Genomic DNA, 24,176 nt, shown 5'->3' with positions numbered 1-24,176 from the left:
TGGCAAATTATGAAAACTTGTGTAAACTACACAAAGACTTATAACAACTCTCAAAACCCTGCACAATCATCATTACTTTAAATCATTTTACTTAATTGAAATGACTTGATTTTTTGGATAGATAGATAATACTTTATTAATTCCATAGAGAAATTGATGTGTTACAGCAGTCCAGCCCAAGATAAGCAAAAACAGACATCAGAATAGTTATAAAACAAAAGACAACAAAATAAATAAATAAAAAATAAATAAATACATAGGTGTGTGCAAAATGTGATGATCATAGTCACTGTAAAAACAATAAAATATGTGCAAAATGTGCATAGGTTTATACAGACTGATTGTCCAAAAAGTAAAACAGTAAAACAGAAAACACTCCAATTAGGAAGTAGAATTGCAGTCATGTATATTATATATGGTGACGGGATAGTTTAAAAGCAAGAATGATGGTGGTAGGTCCCCTTTAGAGTGCAGGTTGATTGACATTTATTCTGCACTTTCAACTGTGTTGTTATTTCTAAGGGCACCTGTGAAGAGCACTAGTTAGGCTTCTGGACTCATAACTGGAAGCTTTAAATCCCAGGTGAAACACTGCTGTTGCATAGTTGAGCAAATTACTTCACCTTTATTCTTGTAAACTAACCAACTACAGTATATAAATGAGTGCAAATTTAAGTTGCTTGTAATAAAAGCATCAACCACATAAAAGTAAATTATGATTTACTTTTAACTATGTCTAACTTTGAGATTTAAACTAAGTCTAACTATGATTCCAAATGTGGTGGCACACAACAAGCCATCATTTGAAACTGCATAATCTGTAAAAGGGTATCTTCATCTTAGATTTAGCAATGATGCCTGAAACTTGGCAGAAGTCTATGAACTCACAGCATTGTCAGCAAGAATCGAATCTCTGCTCTAGTTTATGATTCTACTCTTAAAATGGCACTTTTTGCACAGATTGCAAAATTAAATTGTCTCTGGCGTCTCAGAATGTACTCATGATAAATGTGTGGTATGGGTGGCTTGATAATTTGCAAATGTGCTTTTGGGCTGCATATTTGGCATAGTGGTTAGCACTGCTGCTTCTCAGCTTCAGGGTCCTAAGCATCATACCAGTCTTAGACATCTGTCTATACTTACCTCTATATGTCCTTTCCTCTATGGCACTGTGATAAGATTGGTCTTTGTCTTTGGTCTTTGTATGTAGGTGGAGGAGGTGTTGTGTGTCATTCCTACCTGGGAATATACTATATGTCTGGAATAGGCATCAACTTGCCACAATCTTCTCATGAAGAGCAACTTACTGATAATGGATGGACTGTTTATTGTACGATTTACTGTACAGGCACTATGAATCCCATTTGAGAAATTACAGTCTAGTATAAGAACATTGAGCTTTGGAGGGAATTTCTGTGCTACCTGTTTTGAATGGGTTAGAATACCTGAGTGCAATTCATTGCATGTTGTGTGGTAAAAACATGAGAAATTATTACATTCAATATGGGTGAAGATCTGGATTACATTACAGAATACACAATTTATAGCACCAAACAGTTGCTACCACAGTCTTTAGGGAATCCAAAGGCACTGTTCAAACATTTGTTAGAAGTGCCAAAATGTAAAATAAAATCATTTGATGAGGAAAAACTGAGTTGCACTTGGTTTACGTTCAGCAAAGCCCTTGATTTTTAATGATATGGTCTACTGTGTTAATACTAAGCTCTGGGCTCCTGTTTGTTCTTTGCAACCATGGTAATGTAACTAATTTCAGAATTAACTTTGTATAGAAAAATGTTCTTAAATTTCTGTTTTTGTGAAAACACTCAAAGCCTTTTGAGAATATTCATGCAGGAAGTGCATTACTAGTTGTAGACAGGAATTTAAGAATATCTGGATAAAAAGCCATTTATGCACCTATTAATCATAAGATTACTGTAAGTAATTACTCCCCAAAAATGTCATAACTAATATTGCTGCATTAAATATTACAGAATGTGAAGTAATAGTTCTTCATTTTAGAGGGGAGGGGTGCTGTAATAATATCTCTCAATCATATCATGGCTTCTTAAAATAAACAGTTAGCATCCTTGGATCGATTACCAAGCTAATGAGCTAGATTGGTCAATGATCTCCATTTGTTTGTAAACATATCAGGCTCTTATGTTCTTAAACAGCAAAAACCTGGTACCTTGAGTGATTCTGTTTGAAGGCCCAGTCCCTTGGTACACAGCTCCATCACAGAGTATGAACAGAATGTGTCCCGCACTTTGTACTGACTGACTGCAAGAAGCCACAGTGCTGGGTTTGTCTCCAGCTCTGAGGGAGGGATGAGGATGGACTGGTGCCCTGAATACACACTTCACAGGAGGGAAGAAGAACACAAAAAACAAATGTATTACAACCATGTATTTTAGGAAATGAGCAAATGAGCTGTGTGAAACTAGAAGAAAAAGCAGCTAGAGTGAAACTGTCAGGTTTCTGCTTATTTTTTGGAATTCAGTTAGACTTCTAATGTCATATTTCTCTTACCTTTTGTCCCTTCACCAAGAAAAGGTTCATGAGGCCAAAAAGAAGCAATTCAGTTTTGGCTCCATGCATCACAGAATCTTATCTGTTTTTATTCCAGTTTTCTAACGTTCTACTACGTCAAAATAAACATTGCCATACATAGCCCAGTGAGTTTAACAAACTAATTTTAAGATGCTTTACAAAATTCTTTGCTTCAAGCTTTTTTGAGTTCTTGCCTAGTCTTGGGTGTTTTAACTTATTCTTTCATCGTTGTGTAAAGTGCATGCTTAATAAGGATTTAGTTTTGGAGATTGTCCAAGATGTTCCACTTGTTCCTCATGATGAACTGTTCAGCTGCATTGACTTTATTATGATCCTGCATGCTAAAGAAATTTCCAGCAAGCATGGAAGCATTTTCTTCTATGTAAGCAGACAAAATGTTTTTTGAAAAGTTCAGAATTCATTCTACTGCATGCCATCATCAGTTACATCATCACGACGGCTGAGTGAGCCAGTTCCACAATGTCTTGGTGAGGCTATGGTACTACTGTACCTTTACCATGATCCTCATTGGAGCATCTGCAGTTCATTTCCTTCTCCACACCTTCGCTCGTTGGCAAGGGTTAATCGTGGTCTCTCCCATCTATAACATTTCGTTTCACATCTCCCTATTTCTCTGCACATTTTAATCTGGCCTTTCTGTTCGTGGTGTTGATGAGAGGTTTACATCTTGCAGTGTTACCTTTGCACTTCTGATGCCTTCTCCAAACTGTGTGTTTTGATACCATCACTCCTGCATTCTGAAGGTTGTTGGTAATTTCAAAATCAGTTGTTTTAAGGTTTTTAATTGACAGCTGTGATTTTTTGTTTAATTTTTAAGTCACTGAGGGCAGATGTTTTTCTTGGCCAACCCAGGTTTGGCTGACCGGTAATCATATCTGCAGTTTGCTTCTTCTACATACTCCAAATTGTTGATTTTGGTACACTCAATGTCTATGCGATGGCTTTGATAGCGTTTGCGATTGCCTGTTGTTCTTTCCAGAAAGGTATATTTTCCACTTTGGATTCTGAACAATTAAGTGTTCAATGAAGTGAGGCAGATTTCTAAATTACCTGTCGGACAACTGGCTGAATATGTTTGCTCCTTCAAAATGTTTGATTTGTTTAGTGAATCCAAACAAAGAACTGAATTTATTAAAATAATACTGGGGAACTGTATTCATCACTGATGTTTTTTGCATGAGAAATAATCACTATTAGAGTTTATTCTAATATCAAACTGAAAACCCTAATTCTAGTATTTTTGGAATGCACTTTAAATGTTTTGTCTGTGTAATCACTGCTTTTTTCCCCACAATGGAAGAGCTCTGTATTTTACAACATTACTTCCATTGTGTAACAATTCATGTTGAACTGCAGTACCCAAATTCAGCTAATATATACAGTACATATTATATACATAATATTGTATATGGTATTTGTGTATCTACCATGTTTTTTGCTTTGCATTTTGTAGTATACATATTCTATATAAAGGATTAATATAATACAGTATGTAATACCTCTGTAGGATCCTTCCAAGAGCTAGTGATTAATCTTGAAGTGCAATTCACATACTCAGCTTAGTCAGAATTATACCTCATAATACAACCTGTGAGGAAAATGAAACCTAGTGACCTAAGACGCTAAAGAGTGACAGTTCTCATGACGTTGCTTTGCCATCTGCCTGATGAGCAAGGGAATAATAAATAACTGAAAAATTATAGCTTATTTTCCAAAAGCTGGCTGTTCTCATGCTGTCAAAAATCAGGTTTAATCTATTTTATATTCGACATGTTTTCATACACTTAAAAAATGCAAAGTAAATTCAGCTGGTGTTTAACAGTAGAACATTAACTTTAGAATACTTTTTTGTCCACAAAATCTAACATGTTGTTACGCAATGCTTTTCATTGTTTTTCATGGCAAAGCATTAATGTTTGTTGAGATTAAAGTGTTTTGGTTTCTTAGTTATTCATTATAGAGAATTCTTATTCAAACACATACCGGTCGGTCTCTGTGAACTTATGTCTTCAGATAGTAACACAATTCTATAAAAAGCATATGTTTTCAAACACCTCTTAAACTCTTTTAAGACAAAATGAATAATGCAAAAGATTCACAAAAAGTCTGCTGAATGTATTTGGAACTGCTTCCAGACTTTTGTTTTTTGCAATTCATTCTTAACACAAAAAGGCAGTCACAAAACAGAATTCCCATGTGACTGTGATCCAGTCTAATTTTGCTTAAAAGTCCACAACAGTGAAGCCTAAAGTCTTTGATAGAAGATTAATTAAAATATTGACCATCTAAAAGATCAGCTTACCTGCAGAGACACCACAGAACAAAGCCCAGGCCACAGTAAGGATCTAGACAGATAGCGACCTCTCGAGAGGGGTAAAGTTCACACTGTAGCTTGATTGAACGGCAGAAGGCACTGGTGGCTGTGTGAGACATCTGCACAGAAGAAAACAAGTTTCAACATCACTCCTGAAGAAAAAAGTAGTACACCCACATGCATACCCCTGTACATAGGCCACTCAAAGCATTGAAAATTCTGTTCCAATATGGTGGATGTCAATTAGCAACTAACTGCTAAGATGGGCCGAAAGTCCTCCTCTGATCTGGGACCTCCACTATGTTCTTATGCATGTGCCCATAAGGCACTAAAACACCTGAAAGGGCGAGAATTAGAAGAAGTAAGTGGTTTCTGTTTTGCTGTTTAGCAGCTTATTCTACCACAAAGTTCAGAAAGATCTGTTTTGAGGGAAGTTCCTCAAATTGTGTTTGAAAGTTTGTTCTGTACTTTCAGATTTCATTGATTCTTGCCTGAAAAGGGAACCACAGTGTGTTTAAGAGATGTTTTCTCATGTAACAATCTTAAAAGGATACCCATAACCCTTTCTAATATTGCACTGTAACTACGTATAACATTACTTCAGAAAAATACCAACAAAAATGTTAAGAATTCAGTGATTTATTGAAAAAAAAGCTATATGTGCATTATACCCTGAGATGGGAGGCGTTCCAGGGTGTACTGTATTCATCTTACACCTTCTACCTTAACTCAGCCCTGTATTTGACTAAGCAGTTATTTAAAACAGAGGAACAGAGGAATTGTTTTGTCCCTTTATGGAGTAAAACTCTTCCTTATACCTAATATCTTTTGTAAACAAAATTTGTCTTTCCAAGTTTTTTCAATATGTTAACAATCCTGTATTGTTGTAGAAAATAGCATAACTTGGTAAATAAAATAATAAACAGCAATTCAAAGGGCATCAGGTTTTAAACAAGACCTTATCATCTCAGTAAATTAAACCTATTAAGAAATTTTGAAAAAATCACCTATTCAGAAAATTGCACCTCATCTTTTTATTAAAAAATAAAAAAAAAGTTAAGAATTTAAGGTTATAGATTGGTATGTTCTTGAAAAATGATATATAGTAAATCTGGGCTCATGTAATAATAATCAGCATGAAGCTAAAGTCTTTCATTCAAGAATTTTAAGGAGAGCTTTAAAGATCTTGTTTTTCCATCACCTGAACTGTGTGGCACAATAACTCTGTCTCAAAAGACTGATATTTTTAGGAGATTTGATGGACTGAAATCAATGACATGTAATTGTAGCTTCTCCTAGTAACAGTGAGTATTTACTTACAAAAACAAAAATGCTCTTCTTGTTTGGTGAAAACAGCTATTATCTGCTAGTTAAAAGATTTGCTTGCTTAAAAGTGAAGTCTAATTTTCATTAGGTGATTCCACAAAGCATCTCACATTCCCCAACAGAATGTGAGATGGGGGCACTGTATGTCTCAACAAAAGGATTATTTTTTACAATGCCTTCATGTAAACAAGGCCTGTCCTTGTTTAAACATAGCAACCTCTAAGGAGCTTTGAGGAGAAGTCTTATCTGGAAGTGTTAGAACCCCTAGTACAAGCTCGGATGACTAAGCCACATTCTAAAGTAACAAAAAGCAAAACAGAATGATTCTTTTTTTAGAAAGATATAAGCACTCACCAAATTCAGTGTGAATTAAGCAGCCACAACCTGTAATACTGCACAACTAATACACTGAGAGGTATTTAGTAAGTTACAAATAAATATTGGAATCAAGAGCACTTGCTGTGTTCTTAATGACTCTGAGAATAGATGATGAGTTTGTTTGGACTGCTTGATAATTTAAATTATTGTGCAATTTCAGAGAAATTTAATTTATATAATAGCTGCTACAGTTTAGACATTTACTATTGTAATCAGTACAAACCCAGACCTAAATCATTTACAATAGCAGAAAGGTCATGAATGAGAGGAGGTGACTTAAGCAAGCAAGAGCAAGATCCAATATTTGCTGCACTGGTATCAAACTCCCCAAATATTTATTCCCCCTACCTTTCTATTAATTTAAGGGATTTAATAATGGGCTTTTATCCACCCCCACAAACAAATTTGATCAATTTTAGTGTAATTAATAAATCTTGTCTGCATCTCTTTGGGAGATGGGAAGAACCCAGAGTATCTCAGATAAACATGGGGAAACCAGTCAGCACAATTAAACCCAGCACCCTTGACTTGTGAGGCCAAGTGCTAGAACTGCTAACTGCCATGCTACAGAAGGAGCTATACTGTATGTCCCTAAATCTTGATAAATGCATTTTTTCTGTCAGTTCCAGCTCTTACAAAATAACTGCTTTCACTAGGATTCAAACAGTTTTTATCACCAAAGTAGAACTGAAAATCAGGTAGTGACCTCATTATTTTGTCCAGACCTCTAACGATGACCTGAAAAGCTTGATTTATATTTACAGTAAATACACTGAGTAGACGTCATCCTAAATCATCAAACTTTTCTTAATGACGTAAAATAAAGTGGGAAAGGGCATTTTGTTTTTGTGTTAACTGAAGTTAAAATGCCATTCAAAGCACACACAATACGTTTGCAGGGTTTCGGTACCAGGTATTAAAATTGGTATCATAAAAGCTAAATCTGTACAGTCAGAGATTATGCCTTGTAATAATAGTAATAATTGGTAAGACTTCTATGAAGTTTAGAAGGTATGTGTTTTTATTCAGTTATTCATCCTTCTCCTTACCTATACAAGGCACGATGAATGGGACTCTGTTTCTAACTGTAAACAAAGACAGGTGCTAAAGTAAGGACAGCTGAATGCTTCCTATAGAAGAACAACTGGTTCAGCAACAATTCATTTGTGTATTTATTGAACACTGATATGAGAAATGCTTCCACCTCGCAAACAACAGGGCTCTTTTTCTTGAACAACTAACCTTGACTCCCGCAAGCATTCCTGTTGTGGACACGCTGAAATCCAAGTAGGCCAAGGCGTCCGGATTGGAGGGTTTATAGAGCTGAGGAGGCCTTTTCTTTGGCAAATCATCTGAGTGGGGGTGAAAAAAAAAAGCCACGTAACTTCTTTAGGAAAATTCAACTTTTTTGTAACACCTTTTCTTTTTATAGGACTTCCATCAGATTCCACCTGACTTTCACAGTGTATGTCTTACGCCCTTTAGTTCGTATCAAGCATCTTTTTCTTTGGTGTGAGTCAAAAAGCAGAATATTCCCTGTTAAATCTTAGCCTTTTCCTTTCAAATATCAAACACTCCATTATTAGTTAAACTGAAAAATATTATCTATTCAGGGGCTTTCAAACTGTTCGGTGAGTAAAGGCCTTTTTCCTGGATATCGGTTTAGTCCAAAGATGTGTGTTGGATGCTTGGGTTATCTCTGTCTCTCTGCACTGTGCCTTTGGACTGTTGAAAAGGGTAAAGGTAGTTTGTATGTTGGAAGACACGTATATCTGTATATACATTGCTAATGTTTTGACAATTCCAGGCATAAAAAGAGAAATATGAAGGATGTAACTGAAACGACACAAGTACTGCGTGGCCAGAAGAGATGAATTGGGGGAGGATATTTATGAGCCTCAGACTGGCTTGGCACTAGGAAACCTATTAGTAATCTGGGTCTTCACAATCTATCCTCCCACCTGTGTCCAACACTGGGGGCCACGTCCTGACGTCAACTGCAGCTGATGCTTCTCTTGACCTCAGCAGTTTACATATCACCTGCGTTGTCATGATACAGGCTGATCTGCTGACCTGAGAAGGAACAAACCGCACAGAATCCTGAATCTCTATGATCTTCCAGATGTGTCGTAGTACAATGTACTGTATATGGTGTTGGCTATGTTTTCTCTAAATATTCCTCAGAAATAAAACAGCTACTGAAATACTGGGTGATAAAATAATAGCATTATTGTTTTGTGTACAATATTTCAGAGCAGACACACACCTCAAACGTTTATGTTAGTAAAAAAAGACCTTAACAAAAAGAAAAAAACAGCAATGAACAAGAGCTCACTTTTTCTCTCAAAGTTTTAGTACCAAGCTTTCTAAACTAATTAGTTATAAGATTAGACAGTGTTATTAAAAGTTTTATGACTTAGTGGTACTGTAATTTATAAAATGGTATGGAACTATAGAAAAAACACTTATTACCTTCTCCTACATGATGTATACAGAGACTGCACAATCAATATTTTCTAGCAATTCTATGACATTCTTCTTTTAATTTCAAATTAAACCATACTCTGATATTACTTAGACATCTAATCCAGAACATATTTTGTCTTTGGTAATGAAAAATGCTCAGCTTCAGCAAGAACAACAAAAAACCCATTAAAATCATAGTACTTTTTTTACCTGATAAACTAAGTGAAACCCTGATAGGTTTGGTCTCTTGACTTGCTGATTCTATGTTCAATGAAGCAAGAACACTATCCTTTTAAAACTAATGATCTGCCTGAAGACCCACATCTAGCTTTAATAGGGATAAATAGGGTTGTGACAATGGGCACTGAATCTAGCATAATAGCTAAAAATGTAATTATTGAAAAAAGGGTGTACAATTCAAAAGAAGTGCTGAGCATTTAATGTAGTTTGAACCGGGCTAATGCAAATGCAATAATGAAATATATGTCTGACATATTGGATATTTTTTAAATCTAAAACAAATGCTATAAAAATCGATGTTAAACCACTGACATTTCTATATATATAATATCCCACACAAGCAGCTTTATTGTTTTGCTTGTCGCAGTCTTCTGTTCAAAATTACAGTGCTGTAAAAGCTAGACTGGGCTCACTAGGCTTTTACCAAAACAATTGCTGGAGTACACTGCTTTTACAACACATTACCTTGCAGACCATTAACTAACCTCCACAATCATCTTTACAGTGGGCAGGGTAGTGGCTATGTTCTGAGGATGCGGAGGTCGCACTGTTATTGGCACACAGCCTGCATACAGACATCCATAAAACGCTGCGATCAGGTCTATTCCTGCATGAAGGACACAAGAGAAAAATTCTCATTCTTAATCTGCAACCACAACTAATCAAACCTTATAACAACAAGACAGAGTAGGAAAAAAATATTATTCACAAGAAGGTGTAAATGAGTGTGTAGCTTTAAACCTGTTTTTTGAATGCTGCCTTTATCCCCTTGTCGACATTCGCTGTGCTTCGCCGAGTCCTTTCATTATGGATACATGTCTCTTTGAATAGTCCTTTAGCCATGACATTCTGATGGAGTCTCAGTCTATAATTCATCCTTGGAGCCTGTCCCTCGCCTGAATCAAGTGTATCGCTCTCTCTCCTGTCTTCCAAAAGCTTGTAAAAATACGAAAATCCCTGTGCGCATGTTGAAGAGGGTGACAGAAGTCACACTGATCCAACAGTAACTCCCAATTAAAGTGGACGCATTCTCAAGCAATTAAAAAAAACTATATGAAAAATTTTCCCTTTCGGTTTGAGAGGCCTAAGCTTTAAAATGATAGCACAAAGGAAAATAAGATGATCGAGGTGAGGGCTACACATTGGTGGTGGAGAGGAGTCCCCACTATCTGTAAAGCGCTTTGAGTGTAGTGTCCAGAAAAGCTCTATATAACTGTAAGGAATTATTCATTATTAACATGTATTCAGGACCAGGACCCATGTGTTGTGAGAGCTGTTCTGATGAGTTGCTAACAGGTTCAGGGCCTGACCTACCTGGGGGATAGACCAGAGCAACGTGATCTCCATCCTGCAAGTGACCCCGTTCTGCCAGCATTGCTGCAATCTTCTCTGCTCGCTTGTGGAGCTGAAGGCAAGTCAAGGAGCTGGATATTGTTCCCTGTGTTACACAGAAGACCAATACCTTAAGTACAGAGTACCTGTTATAGCAATGCAGACAGAATGCACCCAGGAAGACTAAGCATGCTAATTGTTAATTGGTTCAAATTTTCATTTTGTTTTTAACGGTTAAAGATTTAATTCCATTCATTTTCAGAACTGTTTGTTGCTAACAAAATATTCTAGGAACTGTGGAATATTAAAAAAGAAAACCTAATTGTTTAATGTGAAACAGAAAACCTTATATACAGTAAATAATGATTTTCTTTCAACTGTCCCTTTTATCCTTATGAAAGAATTGTGAGAAAACTTAACAGGCGGTGTCATACAGAACTCTACACATACAGTATCTGCATTGTTTTAAGTTTAAAGAATGCGATTTTAATGTTCTCAGTAAGGTAGCTACCCAAAATGTATTTTTAGTCCAGTTGTGTTCAAGTGCTTGACAAGCCGCCAAAAAAGTACATACAGTATGTAAGATAGTATGTAATATGTAACATTATTATACTTCCAGAGGCAAAACAAAGCAAAAGTCAAATACAAAGAAAAGTATTTGATTACATTATATTACCAGTTATGTTTTTGAACAACATTTCTTTCAAATTATATTTAATATAAACAACAATAAAAATAAAACTTAATATTTCACTGAAATAGCCATAGGTTCTAAAAAGTACTATACTGCACTTTACAGCTGGACTCATTCAACTCTCCAAAGCAAAATTAAACACTAAATACTGAAAATATCTGTTGACTGTGCTGGCAGCTGCTGTTTTGAGATTCTGAGACAAAGTCAATGATAAAGCATATACTCTGTCAAATAGACCTAACCTTTCCTTATGTACGTAAAACAAAAATATGTTCTGGACTTTCATACTGTAGCATTGAAAGCTTTAAGGAATTAAACTGTAACTCAACACAATAAATTAATCCAATAGATTCTAGTGCTGTAAAACTCAAACCATAGACCTTTTTTCCCTAAAATGTCCTAAAAAACACTGTTATAGATTTCAACACCTGCAAAACAACAGAGCAGATTTGTTTTTCTGAAAAGGACAAAAGTAAAGATTTAAAAGTAAAAAGTCTTAAGTACTAAACCAATTGACCATCCCCCACAAACTATGATACTGCAGTTTTGTCTTTTAACTGCATTCAGTTCTCAATGCCCTTTTGTGATCCAGTGCAGAACAAAGAATACTGCAAACAGGCTCTCACCCGTGAGTTGAGCAGTGTGTACAAAACGTGATCAGGAGTGGTCTGTGCTCTCCACTGTAGTACCTCAGAGAGGAAGAGGAACTAAAGAAACGAAAAAGACAAAGTCTCCAGTTGAATGACCAAAGACAAACAAGACAGTATTTTATAGCTTTTCCATAAGCTGTAGATTTTGGTATTAGTAGCACAAAGAGAGATATTGACATCAACATCCCTAAAGATCTCCATTTTTCAAACTGTCTTCAGGAAGGAAACCACACAAAAGACAGATTAAGTTACAGTACGTGTACAGTACTTGTCCTTCGATCTGAAAACTGGACTTTCCCCCAGAATACCACATTTCATCTGAAGTTATGTTAATTTTATTCAGATCATAATCATGTCAATTTTAAAAAAATAATAATCAATTAGGGCAGTAATGCATTTGAAAGAACAAATGTAATGAAGAAAAGCAATAACACAATGCCTTTCAGAGCAGGAAACAAAATTATTTGTCTTCTGTTTTCTCTAATCATTCTTGACAATTTATTATGCTAATTAGGGGTTGATTACATTAAAGTTCAATTTTAACTAAAATAATTTTTTATTAAATTATTTTTTTTAATTTGGCAGCATTTGACAATGTTCCACATCATATTTGTTTAGACAGAGTAGTGTTATCATTGTTTTTATAATGCAAAGTTTCTCACGCTTCCTGATTTTTCAAGAGTAATTAGAATATTTTTTTCTAAACTTGTGGTAGAAAAATTCAAAAAGAAGCATATCAGTGAAACCAACAGGACTTCATTCATTAAACATTCAGCATACGTGTATCAAGGACTTTCTCATATTTGACTCAGAGGTTTAAATTGCTATTCTTCAGCTGTAATTTATTTCCAGTTGTAAAATATTATTCTAAATTATGCGGGTACGCACCCACAGAATATTTTATTTTACAAATATGTATATATGTGGACTCGGAGTCAGAAATACTGAGTGAAGTTAATATGGACCAATGGAAGAACACGTTCCATTTCAAACCTGTAGATAAAAAATATGCTTGAGGTAAAGCCTGTAAATATAACCAATAAATAAACATGATGAATGACATATTATTTAAAAAATAATATGGTAAAATATGTGTTATTGTGGTGTTTGCCTTTAGTAAATATGTTACATATTAGAAACTCAACAAGCTTGCAAGAAATCATGTTTGACTTCACAATTTAAAACATAGGGAACTGTGAAAAATAAAACAAAAGAATCAACATGGGAATATTGGTTCTTTTAATGGCTGTTTCACGGCTCCATGCACAACATTTCTTTGAAAACGTGGAAGATATTCTCCATTATTGGATTCCTGATTTTTCTGTATTGCAAGAGTGGGCTCAATGTGTAGAAAAAAAAAACATCAGTCAGTCTGCAGCCACAACGTGAGTGGTCCCTGCTGATTCACTTGAGGTAGAAACATGACTGAAGCCCAATGGCAGTTTAGCATGCTGATCCATCCTAACATTGAATGTGTAACAGACATAAAAATCTGCACAATCAAAATCGGGCTCTATGTGTTATTTTAAAACCCTGTTATTTTTTACAGCAAGGGTTATGCCCAAGTGTTATAAATGCTCGATCTAGTTTATTTTAAAGCAACAAATGAATACAATTTTTGAATAATATGTTCTGTTACTACATTCAATATTGTATTCTGTTTTCACAAAGTAATCGTGACCACACTCTTGTCCTTTTACTTCATTTTTCCAACTTCCAGTTCTAAAAATATAACTAGTACACCAGTAATGTACTTATAGTCATTTTGAAACAAGACTACAGTACAAATATATGGCATAAGGACTGAATAGTCCAGGATCTGTTGTGTCCTGGATCACAGTTTTTTTTTCCAGAAACTTATTTTTACCTGTTTGACTGTAAATGGGATAATTAAACACTGAAGACAATATTTAACTTTCTAATGCACCCTACTAGAACAGAGGTACTTCCCTCTCAAACATAGAATTTAGTCTGAGAAATGGATACAATACTCACCACCACATACAAAGAACACTTCTTTGCTCAGAGCCTTCTGAGCTTTATTCCATCCCAACCCAATGCGGAATAATTGCTTCGACAGTATTACCCAATTGTCCCATTTATACAGTACATTGCACAGTGTTTTTTTCTTATTCATAAAAGGATTGGCAGGATCAAGAAATTTTAAGTTTTCTTGTACTGACATGATTCAGTTAACAATAAATTACTGATACATTTCCAACAACCAAAAACAGTGAAGGCATGTGCTGTAGCAATTTTATGTGGCCTTCCAGATAGCTGTAAAGAAAAACAAAGAAAGCTCATATTCTGTACTCAAGAACTTACAGTAGCAGTCTAAGACCATTAGATTGTTTGAAGTAAAAGCTTCAACTGTTAAAAAGAAAAAAAATGAATTTAGGATCAATTAACTGACCTTATCAAGGCAAATGGGACTGTAAAATAAAGCATCTTGGACTACCAAATTATGGTAGAATGAGAGGCACAGTAAAAGGCAGCTCTTCTCCATCCAAAACCTAATAAATGGTATTGGCTGTCAGGTGCAGCCTGAAATTTGGACATGGACCAAGAAACAGGCCAAAATGTGTCTAACAATTTTTCTTATTTTGGTGAAATAATTTGAACACTGTATCTAAATCCATGTGCAAATAGGTTTTGTTTGAAACTGCAGTCAGACATTCAAGTCCTGACACAAAAATGGCATCCTGTGCAAAGAATGTCTCAGCTCTGGTTAATAAAACCTTTTCTCTTATAGCTGGAAGCTACAATGGGAGAGAAAGATAGCCTCACATCCAGTTGAACATTACTGTAAATCAAATTACTTAAGGAACAGAGAAAACCAAAACCCGGATAATATAGAGGGATAAAAATATGAGGCATAATTATGTTTTTAGAACATTTCTAACACAAATGTTCCCAACACACCCACTATAAATCATTATATACAGATTTAAGACAATGACAAAAAGACTACAGTAGCTTTATTGCTCATATATTGCTTTTTTAGGACATAGTTACCTATTCTGAATTGTAATTTTCAAAATTATTTAAGACATTGCTTTCACATGGAAATATGCTTCATACATCTCAGATGTTGCTACTTGCCTAAACCAGAACTCAAGAGGCCTGAACTGAGCTTCTTTTCTGTGGAACATTAGTAGGATTAACAACAAAAGGAATATGTATGAGCAGACATTGCCTGTATTAATGCATCGAAGTTAATGAATGGACATTTTATTATTCTACTCTTGTTTTGTTATTAACCCACTGTAGCACAATTGCTTAGCCCTGCTGGAACTATGTGAAAATGACTTTCTATAAGTTCAGCAACAGAATATCATGTTTATATCTACAGTAAATACAGTAGTTGCCTTGAGGATCTGTCTTTCACCCACCATTACTCTCAACCCCTTGGGGCCAGGAAATTTAATTTCTTCTTTTACTGTACACCTAACAATCTGGAACTGTTAGATAGCATTCAATGTTAAGAATATAAAGCATTCTAGAGGAGTGCTTGGGACCTTAGGCTTGTAATTGGAGGTTTTGGGCCCAAATCTTAGGAGGGTTACAACTGTACCCCGCTTGTACAAGATACTTGACCTACTGTAGATTGCTCTGATAAAATAGCCTGCTAAGTAAATGGAAACATACAGATGTTAAGTTGCTTTGGGGAAAACAGTCAGCTAAACAATTTAATCACAAAAAAATGATAATAACACATTAAAAGGCTACTAGCTTGTTTGGTTGCTATGAAGTCAGGTGGTCCGTTGGTCTCATCCTGCTTCTTCTTCAAAGAAGGCAGGGTATCGGCTTTGACAACATGACTGAGCAGCTCATTCTAAACTCCTGCATGCTTTTGTGTAAAAAAGAAAAGTGCTTCAGACATGGGTAACTCTAGCAACCATCTCACCAATCAGGACAGAAGAAGGCAACATTCAAATATAAAAAATGTGCTTAGTGATGCTGTCCATGCATTTTCACACTGTAGAGTTACTGGAGAGTAAGACTGTAGCAGTTGGGTGCCATTTACTTAACATAATGATCACAACTGGCAAAGACACAGCTTAGATTCAAACCCACTTGGTCACCCTTAAAAGGATGAGCCTTTCTACAGACAGGGTGTTATTTTACTAATATACAGTACTTTCTACGTGCATTAACAAATTCCCCCCTCATGTAATGTCTCAGATTGCTATGAAGATGCAGATTTGCTGTTTACACATTAAACAGTTAAGCCCTCTGAGAGCTGCATTACAAAACATAACTATAAAATCATTAATTGCCTCAGTACTACAGGCTGAGCGATGAAGAGAGAGAGAGCAGGAAAAATATAAAAAATGAACATTTTGCAATACAAGATTACAGAGTATAATACACAGATACATACCAAATTTGCCATCAGAACTAGATATTATGTGTGCCATTTTCTCCCTCACCCTTTTCAAAAGCTTCTACTGTATACTGTATATGCCTTTTTAATTTTCTTTGCTCTTTAAAATGTTAATATATCATGATGGCCTTGCATAACCTAGAAAAAGCATTATGTTATTATACATCCAGCAGAATTACTAACAAATATACTTTATTGTTTACAACAACAAACAAGAATAAGAATTTAAAAATCCACTCACACAGAGGGCCTGATTTTCAAACACATGCAGATGCTCAATGGTTAAACTGTATGGTATCAGAAGCAGCACAGTGGAGGGTGGTATAGTGAAGGTATGTACACTATGTACAAACATAGTTCTGCCTGTTGAACCAGCAGTATGACACATGGCACACATGTGCGAAAGGGTGAATATGCCTGTATGTGTGTCATGGGGGAAGGAGTTTTTTAAAGATAATCATGAAGAAGCAGAGTGGGCTATATGAGTCAGAGAATAAAAAACAGCAACAATAATAAAAAAATAATCGTACAGATTGAATTTAAGGCATACCTACAGAATTTACCATCTTGCATGTACTCTTGAAATCAATTTCATTGCAGCCCAATAAACAATTGAAATATGCCACATCCATTACTTTATAAGCTTTCAATTGAAACCTTTCAAATATAAACTGGTGTAATCTAAAAGTATTATCAGTTATTCTCTGTAGCTGTCTTGTCTCATTATGTCCAGATGATTAGCCCATGTACATCACAGACTGACGTGACAATTGATGAGATTTCAACTTTTAGAAAGTGAGAATAAATAATCCCATCTTTTATAAGATGTCTGGCAGATGAACAACATGAATATGCAGCACGCTTTATAAAGCTGTAATTATTTTAGATTGCATTTTTACATTTCCTTTAAAGTCACTTTAGGGTAATTTTTAATTTGACCAAGATTATTATTTCTAATTTGAGGCACTGTGCTAAATAAAAAGTGTGAATGGATTATAATATTATCATTCTCAATATTATAATACATACCATTGGCAGTTAAGTCTGTCTACTTCTGATGCTTAAATTCATGTATTTAAACCAACCATATAAAAGAAGAGATAAGTTATAACTAAAGGCCGAATATCAAAAAGACACTGGTATATAGAAGCAGAAAATACAGACGATGGCAGATGAAGGCATGAAATAATGATGGGAAAGAAGGTAGTTCTTTTCTTTCTCATGAGACACAAATTTAAAAGACAGCAGCCTGTGATCATGATTCAGGCAGTTATCCAAGAACCTGCTTGTACATTCAGGATGAATGACTAAAACTCTAACCTATCAATTTGCTATATAATAATGTCCACAGTTTGGAAATTGAACTCATTTATTATCATAATCAAGAATAACACACAGTAATAACACAGTTCATGCTCCGTCTTTCAAATGATGAGATTCCATCACCTAAGCTCCAAAAATTAAAAAAAAAAAAGATTACAGGTACCCGAATTACATAAATACAAATTTGTGACCTCCATCCTCACATTGGTATTTTCTCTTACACGTTGTTAAGTGTTGTCTGGAATGATTTCCATTTTGTATTTGCAGTTCTACCTTTTTCAGTAAGGACTGAAAAACATTCTAGTGATGTGAAATACAAAACAACACCACGAATTAAGGCATATGAAGTTCCACATTACATATTTTTTGCAATGCTTTTTGCATGAGCCACAACTATATTATTAAAGACTACAGTGGTTTTCTCCTTACAATGTGTGTTTGTGAGAAGAAGCAGAAGCAGGACAGGAGGATTGACGGCGCACAGGGGTTTACTCTATTTAATAATTAACAGGTGCATGCCAGTGCCAGAGAGGGGCTGAGAAAGAGAAAGAGTGTCGCATTCACTAACACCCCAGGAGGAGCTCTAACTCTAAGAGGGAGAAGGTTAAAGAACTGTCCCAGCTGTCCGTCAGCAGGGGGGCAGAAGACTATAATATTATCTTGTTTACTGTAATGATACTGTAGGTAGGTAGGTAAGGTCCCCTTGTTAGGCCATAAAGGCCCATGGGGGAATGGGGGGGAAAGGGCCACCATTTTTCTCAACCATCCGACACTGGAAGTGGAGGTGATGTGGTCAGCATCATGCTCCGGCCAGCCTATCACCCCTGAAAGGATTAACCAGGCTGAGTGGACCTGTGTGGACCTAATTCTGGCAGGAATTAGAGCAAGCTCCATCGCTTGCCCTTACCTGGGATTGAACCCCAGACCTTCCAGTCAGGAGAGCCAGACGCCCTTGCCATCTGAGCTACCACAGCTCTGTAATGATATTGTAATACTGTAATGTTGTATTACTACAGTTATGTAATAATGATGATAATGAAAACAGTTTTAAGTCTGAACAAACTGTATAAGCATGTGTTCCAAATTAAGAACATTTTGATGTACGTAGTTAAAGTTGTGCGGAATGTAACTCTTACATAACTGGGAGGGTACCTGTATTTTTTATTTACTTATTAAGAAACTACAGATGCATGGCATAATAACTAGAGACTATGTGTGTGAAATCAAACTGCTATTCACTCACAGTTAAACATGTGGACTAGGGGTTCTCACCTTTGATCCTAGAGGACGAAACACTTGCTGGTTTTCATTCCAGCTGATCTTAGTTACCTAATTGAAGCCTTAATTGAACTAACAAGTTGCTTGATTGGAATATTTATGAGTTTTGTTTTTTTAATCAAATGTTTTTTTTTGTAATTGCAATAATGCAATAGTTAAAAAGGCAACAGCTAAAAACAGTTAAAATTACTCTTATATTACTCTGTATTATTTCAAATAAAGGCCCGCTTTTGTAATTGAGAACATGCCGGGAATAAAAAACCAGCAGGTGTGTGGTTCTCCAAGACCATGATTGGACAATAAGATAGTTATGCCAAGGCAAATGTATATATACTTCCATCTGGTTTAAACAAGCCTACTTCCCTATCACCCAATGGGCAAAGGATGTTGAAGGAGGTGATCATAATCAAATGAATCCAGTGCATCCAATTTAAACTAGAATGAAAAACAACAGAATAATTAAATGTAACCTTCAACTCAGCAGCCAGTGACAAATTTCAAACCTAGTACTGGATTGCATAGGTTTCCATTGAGAGCAAGGAAGCAACTCCTAGCAAACAAAGTACTGACTTTGTAGTTTGTAAGGGAGCATGATTTGAAGATTTCATTTAATCTGGGTTCATGAGTCTGATCCCTTTGATCAAAGGAAGCAGATTATTATGAAGGAAATGAATTAAATGACAAAACAGCTAGGCTTCATAAAAGACGTATGCAAATGCAACTTATGGAAACAACTACGGCAAATTAAACATGGAATGAGCTACTGATTGCAAGCACTCATTGCACAGTTTAATTTATTGCTTAGTGGATGTTAATTGAAAATCAAGCCCTTTTGGTCTGGGTAACGCACACACACCTTTCTTGCCTGATCATTGTCTTCGATCTGGCCCAGATCTCTGCCGCTGGCCTGCGCTATTCTCTTCCCAGATACCAGGTTCCCCACCATCACAGAGGCAGGACCGATTTCTGCAAGACACCATCACAATACATGAGTTCTTGTTTGACAGTGGTGTGCCTGATGAGCAGGAGAGCACAGAGCTTTATATAACTCATTCTATTCAACACACGGTTAACTGGGGTCGCCGCACTATTGCAGCTAAGAGTCTGATTTCTGTACTTACACAACAAATTTTGATTTAACTTTAAATCGACCCACATAAATATTTGAAATTAAAACCATCTGCTGAAGCCATCAAATCTTCATCTACATGCTGTGAGACAGCACGTGAGATAAGATGGAAGTTAATTTATAGGAATTTCTGTTCATTTTCTCCTATAAAGACATTAACATAGCAGATAAGGAAGCCACACAAGATATAATAAGTCATTAATTGCAAGGTCACAGCCCCTGTCCTTTTCCTAGCTTTCCATTCTACACACTGTTAGAGTACCACTGATGGGTGAGACAGCCTTAAATCAGATAGCTCCATCTCTAATGCAGTGCCTGATTCAAACTGCCACCTCACACACAGTTCATTACTTTGCTCATCGTTTAATGTGGTATTAATACTGTCTGGTGTTTTATTGAACATGAGCTACAGTGGAGCAAACCACTCCACATGCCTCTATATTGAAATACTATTCACTTCCTACAGCCATAGCACACAGCACACCAATTATCGCTGTTATTAATTGCATTTAGCAGAAACTACCAGTGACAGACTTCCTTGTGATTCGTTAAATTTCTGATTGGGAACACAACTTTGCAATGAACAGAATTTGCAATTATAAGAATTCAAACCGTTGAGACCGTTGAGACTGAGAATGATCAGAAATCCCCTTAAATTACCTTCTCCCTTCAGCTATCGATGTCCGTGCTACTTCTTACCAACATCTAAAAAGGTGTGCTTGATACTGTCCCTAAAGAACAATGAAGGGCCACTCCACTGAGCGAATGCACCCCAGCTTGATGGTTTTCATTCCAAATGATGTTGGAAGTGCTCAGCTGAACCAACTGCTGTTTATACCATTTAATTCATCTAGATTATTGAGATCTTTAGATGTTAACTGAAACATCTTTGATGTGAATGATGCATCGGTACTTTTTATACTTAACATGTTTTTCCCTCTGCGTTGCTAACAGTGAAGACCCCTTGTACCCACAAAGGGAAAATGGGACAGTATGGAAAGGCTCCTCTGAGTTGCCATGCTGCAAGCTCCACAGCAACAGACAGGAAATTCAACACCTATAGGAGGAGAGGTGTGTCCCTCGCCAACCTTCCCCCAAGCCCGCAGACAAGTTGTCACAATGGTCAGTTTTTTTTCCACCAGGTGCTGATACCATCCCGATTGATTCATATCAATCCTATTCCCGGTGGAGCTGAGCTAATTGAGCTACAAACCTGGGAATCCTGGTCACAGCTCTTTAATGCCATGACCCAGAATTAAACTTGTGAAAGTTGAATAATCGAGCCCAAAACCAGTGCCTTCACCTGTTGAACCACTCAGGAACCTCCACAATAACATTTTAAAAGGAAATGGACTTGCAGTACAACCCAGATTAAGTGAGGTAATGCATGGAAAAAAATGTTTCAGAACTGACAGACAATATAATCTTCAAATGAATCAACACTGCTTATAACTCAGAACACTTGACAACTGTCTGACCTTGTGCATATACTGTAAACATGAGGATGGATGCAATGTACACTGATGCAGTCACTCACATACAGTAGTAGAAGATCTCTGATGTACCTACAGACTCTACACAATATGTTGAAATGAGCCATCAATGAAGGAAATGCATAGCTTCAAAAAGCAGCTTCAAATCTCCACCAGATGAGTGTAAAAGTTTTAGTGTTTTTATATTGCAGGAAGTACTGTGTGTAAAAACATAATGTTTTACGGGATTTAATTAAATTTAATTTAAAGGGATTTAGCTTTAATTTAATTAATTTAAAGGGAGTCAGCTTAGATTTCCCCTTTTTTTCAAAAATATTTTTTTTTTCAAAAAGATGTTCATTGCAATATAGAGAGTTAAGGAACTGAAGAAGACTGACCTCAGAAAAACCACCTACTGTACGACTGAAATAAATACTTTTCATTTATTCCTTCATGCATCCAATTAGGTGTTCCTGCCACTTCATGGTTACTCCCACCACAAACGGCAAAGGAGGAGGACAATGCATTATAAAAAGTCTATGCTTATGGTCTTGTTGACCAAATGAACTCAATCAGTAGAGTTGTTAAACCCTTAGGGCTATAATCTATATTTACAATCCGGCAGCAGCATATGAATTGAATCGATTCCTGGTACCTTTACCTCTCATGTTCTTCAGACCCTGAGGCCAGTATTGTTCCCCCGTGAGTCTCCGGCCAAGATCAACCATGTGGCAAGACCAACATTTTAAAGCAGTAATTTATCAGATGTGCCTTACCTTACACATCAGTAAATGTTCACACCAGTGGATGTGCATTACTGAGGATCCAGAGCTTGCCTTTTTTAGTAATGACATAACAGATCCCAGGACTGACCAGACCCCGTCTTGCTTTGTTAAGTGACAAATTCACCTGGTTGCTTTTGTCTCGGCTTGGGCAGATTTGTTACACAGGTGTGTGGACACATCAACACATTGCAAGGATGCAAAGAGCCTTCCAGGAAGAGCTGCTTGGTTTCTGATAGATGGATCCCTCCCAGCGGAGTTTTGGGGAGGGTGTTGGCAGGAACTAGGGCCAAGCAGTATATTCCCACTTGGTGTATGCTGTCTATTGCCTGAAAATATAAAATATTTAAAATAAAATATACAATCTGAAGATAAACAAAGCAAAGGACAAGGTTATTTAAAAACAAATTTATGTTTAGCAAGTCATGGTTAATTAAAATGTATGAAATTGTATGTCAAAATGTTTTTTTAAATAAACAATGACATACATTACAAAGTAAACTACACAATCAGAACCATCATGATCACCTTCTCTATGTATTATTTGTTAGGATACACATACTGTATGACAATGCTTTAAAGAAAACCACAAGCCATGAAACACAAGTATTCTGGACACCAGCATTGATGCAATTATCTAACAGTGAAACACTTTTCATAATTGTTACAGTGGCCAAAAACAAAAAGCCGGATGTAAAAGCAAGAACTGATTCTTATTCTGTGTTCTAAATATTTTATTATTTTAAGAGAACACAAATGTTTAATTCCTCTGAGAATACATTTGTATTTGTAAAATTAATTTGATTACACAGACAACACTTTTTAAAGTCTGTGAAGCCCCCATAGTGACATCTCTCTGCACACTGCAAATATAGCACAGCACGTGAAGACCTATTATGACCTACAAATAGACAAAGTGTATTAGGGAAGACAGAAGGCACTTTGTGTCATTTCTTACCTGCAGCACTCGACTCATCCACTGGAAGCTGTCCTCCTCTGTGGAGTCTGGTCTCTGCTCAGCAACAATAACTATCCGCTCATCGTGAAGGACAGTGATGGAAAATACAGCTATCCTGTTAACCCCAACAGAACAGTCAAAATCTTTTTTGTTTCGAATGTCAGGTACTTTATTAGTATAGTCATAGCATAATTACTACTTTACTATTTTAATAGTAACTAATTACAGTGAAATGTAAAATAGTGAAATAATTACTATTTTCTATAACTAGCCATTGCTAGCTTTTGTGGAAAGGATCTGTAGTTTAATAGATTTTAAAAATGAAAAAGTTGTTTATTTTCAACAGAATTTATTTTTTGTTATTCTTATTACTCCTTAAGCCATGTACACTCACATCCAAGTCCATCTTTTAAAGCGTAGTAATACTGACAGAGAGTGAAATGATTAGAAACTAGAAAAAATTTAGCATCAACATTACCCATTAAGTTTCAAATCGACACTGACAAGCACTTGATTACTGTAACTGAACAAGATACAATTGAAGATTCTAATACCATATGTTGTGATGCTGTTTTAGTTCAGGCAATGTTCAAACAAGATGGCAGATGTTGTCTGACCTACTGTACATTCTCCAGAATGGAGAAGAAGACAATTGGTCAATGGACCAGAACCCGAAGTGTCACAGAAAAATGTATGCTGCTTATTAGAAAGAACTTGTTTGGTACAGTATGTTAGTAATTAGATATATGCCTTTCATGAATGAAAAACAAACTAAACAGTGAGGTGTAACAATTAACTATGAAAGGAATCTACCAAATTCAAATGCATTTGGTCTTATATCCTGTGCTGTATCTTCTCCCTCTGCATCAAAGG

At 36.0% G+C, this 24,176-nt stretch overlaps 1 protein-coding gene across 6 annotated transcripts in view; it reads right to left on the bottom strand.

Annotated features, from left to right (window-relative positions):
- The window catches only part of LOC148833028 (disco-interacting protein 2 homolog C), a 224,110-nt gene that overhangs the window by 15,286 nt on the left and 184,648 nt on the right, over nt 1–24,176 (bottom strand). For all 6 annotated transcript variants that reach the window (XM_088918309.1, XM_088918303.1, XM_088918305.1 and 3 more), the window contains 10 exons: nt 23,304–23,418; nt 22,473–22,674; nt 19,819–19,928; nt 11,951–12,031; nt 10,613–10,736; nt 9,784–9,905; nt 8,554–8,665; nt 7,835–7,944; nt 4,877–5,007; nt 2,192–2,360 (listed from right to left, as the gene is read on the bottom strand). In XM_088918309.1, coding sequence (XP_088774435.1) covers nt 2,192–2,360; nt 4,877–5,007; nt 7,835–7,944; nt 8,554–8,665; nt 9,784–9,905; nt 10,613–10,736; nt 11,951–12,031; nt 19,819–19,928; nt 22,473–22,674; nt 23,304–23,418 — 1,276 coding nt within the window. The remainder of the gene's footprint in view (nt 1–2,191; nt 2,361–4,876; nt 5,008–7,834; nt 7,945–8,553; nt 8,666–9,783; nt 9,906–10,612; nt 10,737–11,950; nt 12,032–19,818; nt 19,929–22,472; nt 22,675–23,303; nt 23,419–24,176) is intronic.

This window comes from Atractosteus spatula, chromosome 6 (genome assembly GCF_055471065.1).
Source record: "Atractosteus spatula isolate fAtrSpa1 chromosome 6, fAtrSpa1.hap1, whole genome shotgun sequence".
Classification (NCBI taxonomy): domain Eukaryota; kingdom Metazoa; phylum Chordata; class Actinopteri; order Semionotiformes; family Lepisosteidae; genus Atractosteus; species Atractosteus spatula.
This window is presented reverse-complemented; position numbering and strand designations above follow the sequence as displayed.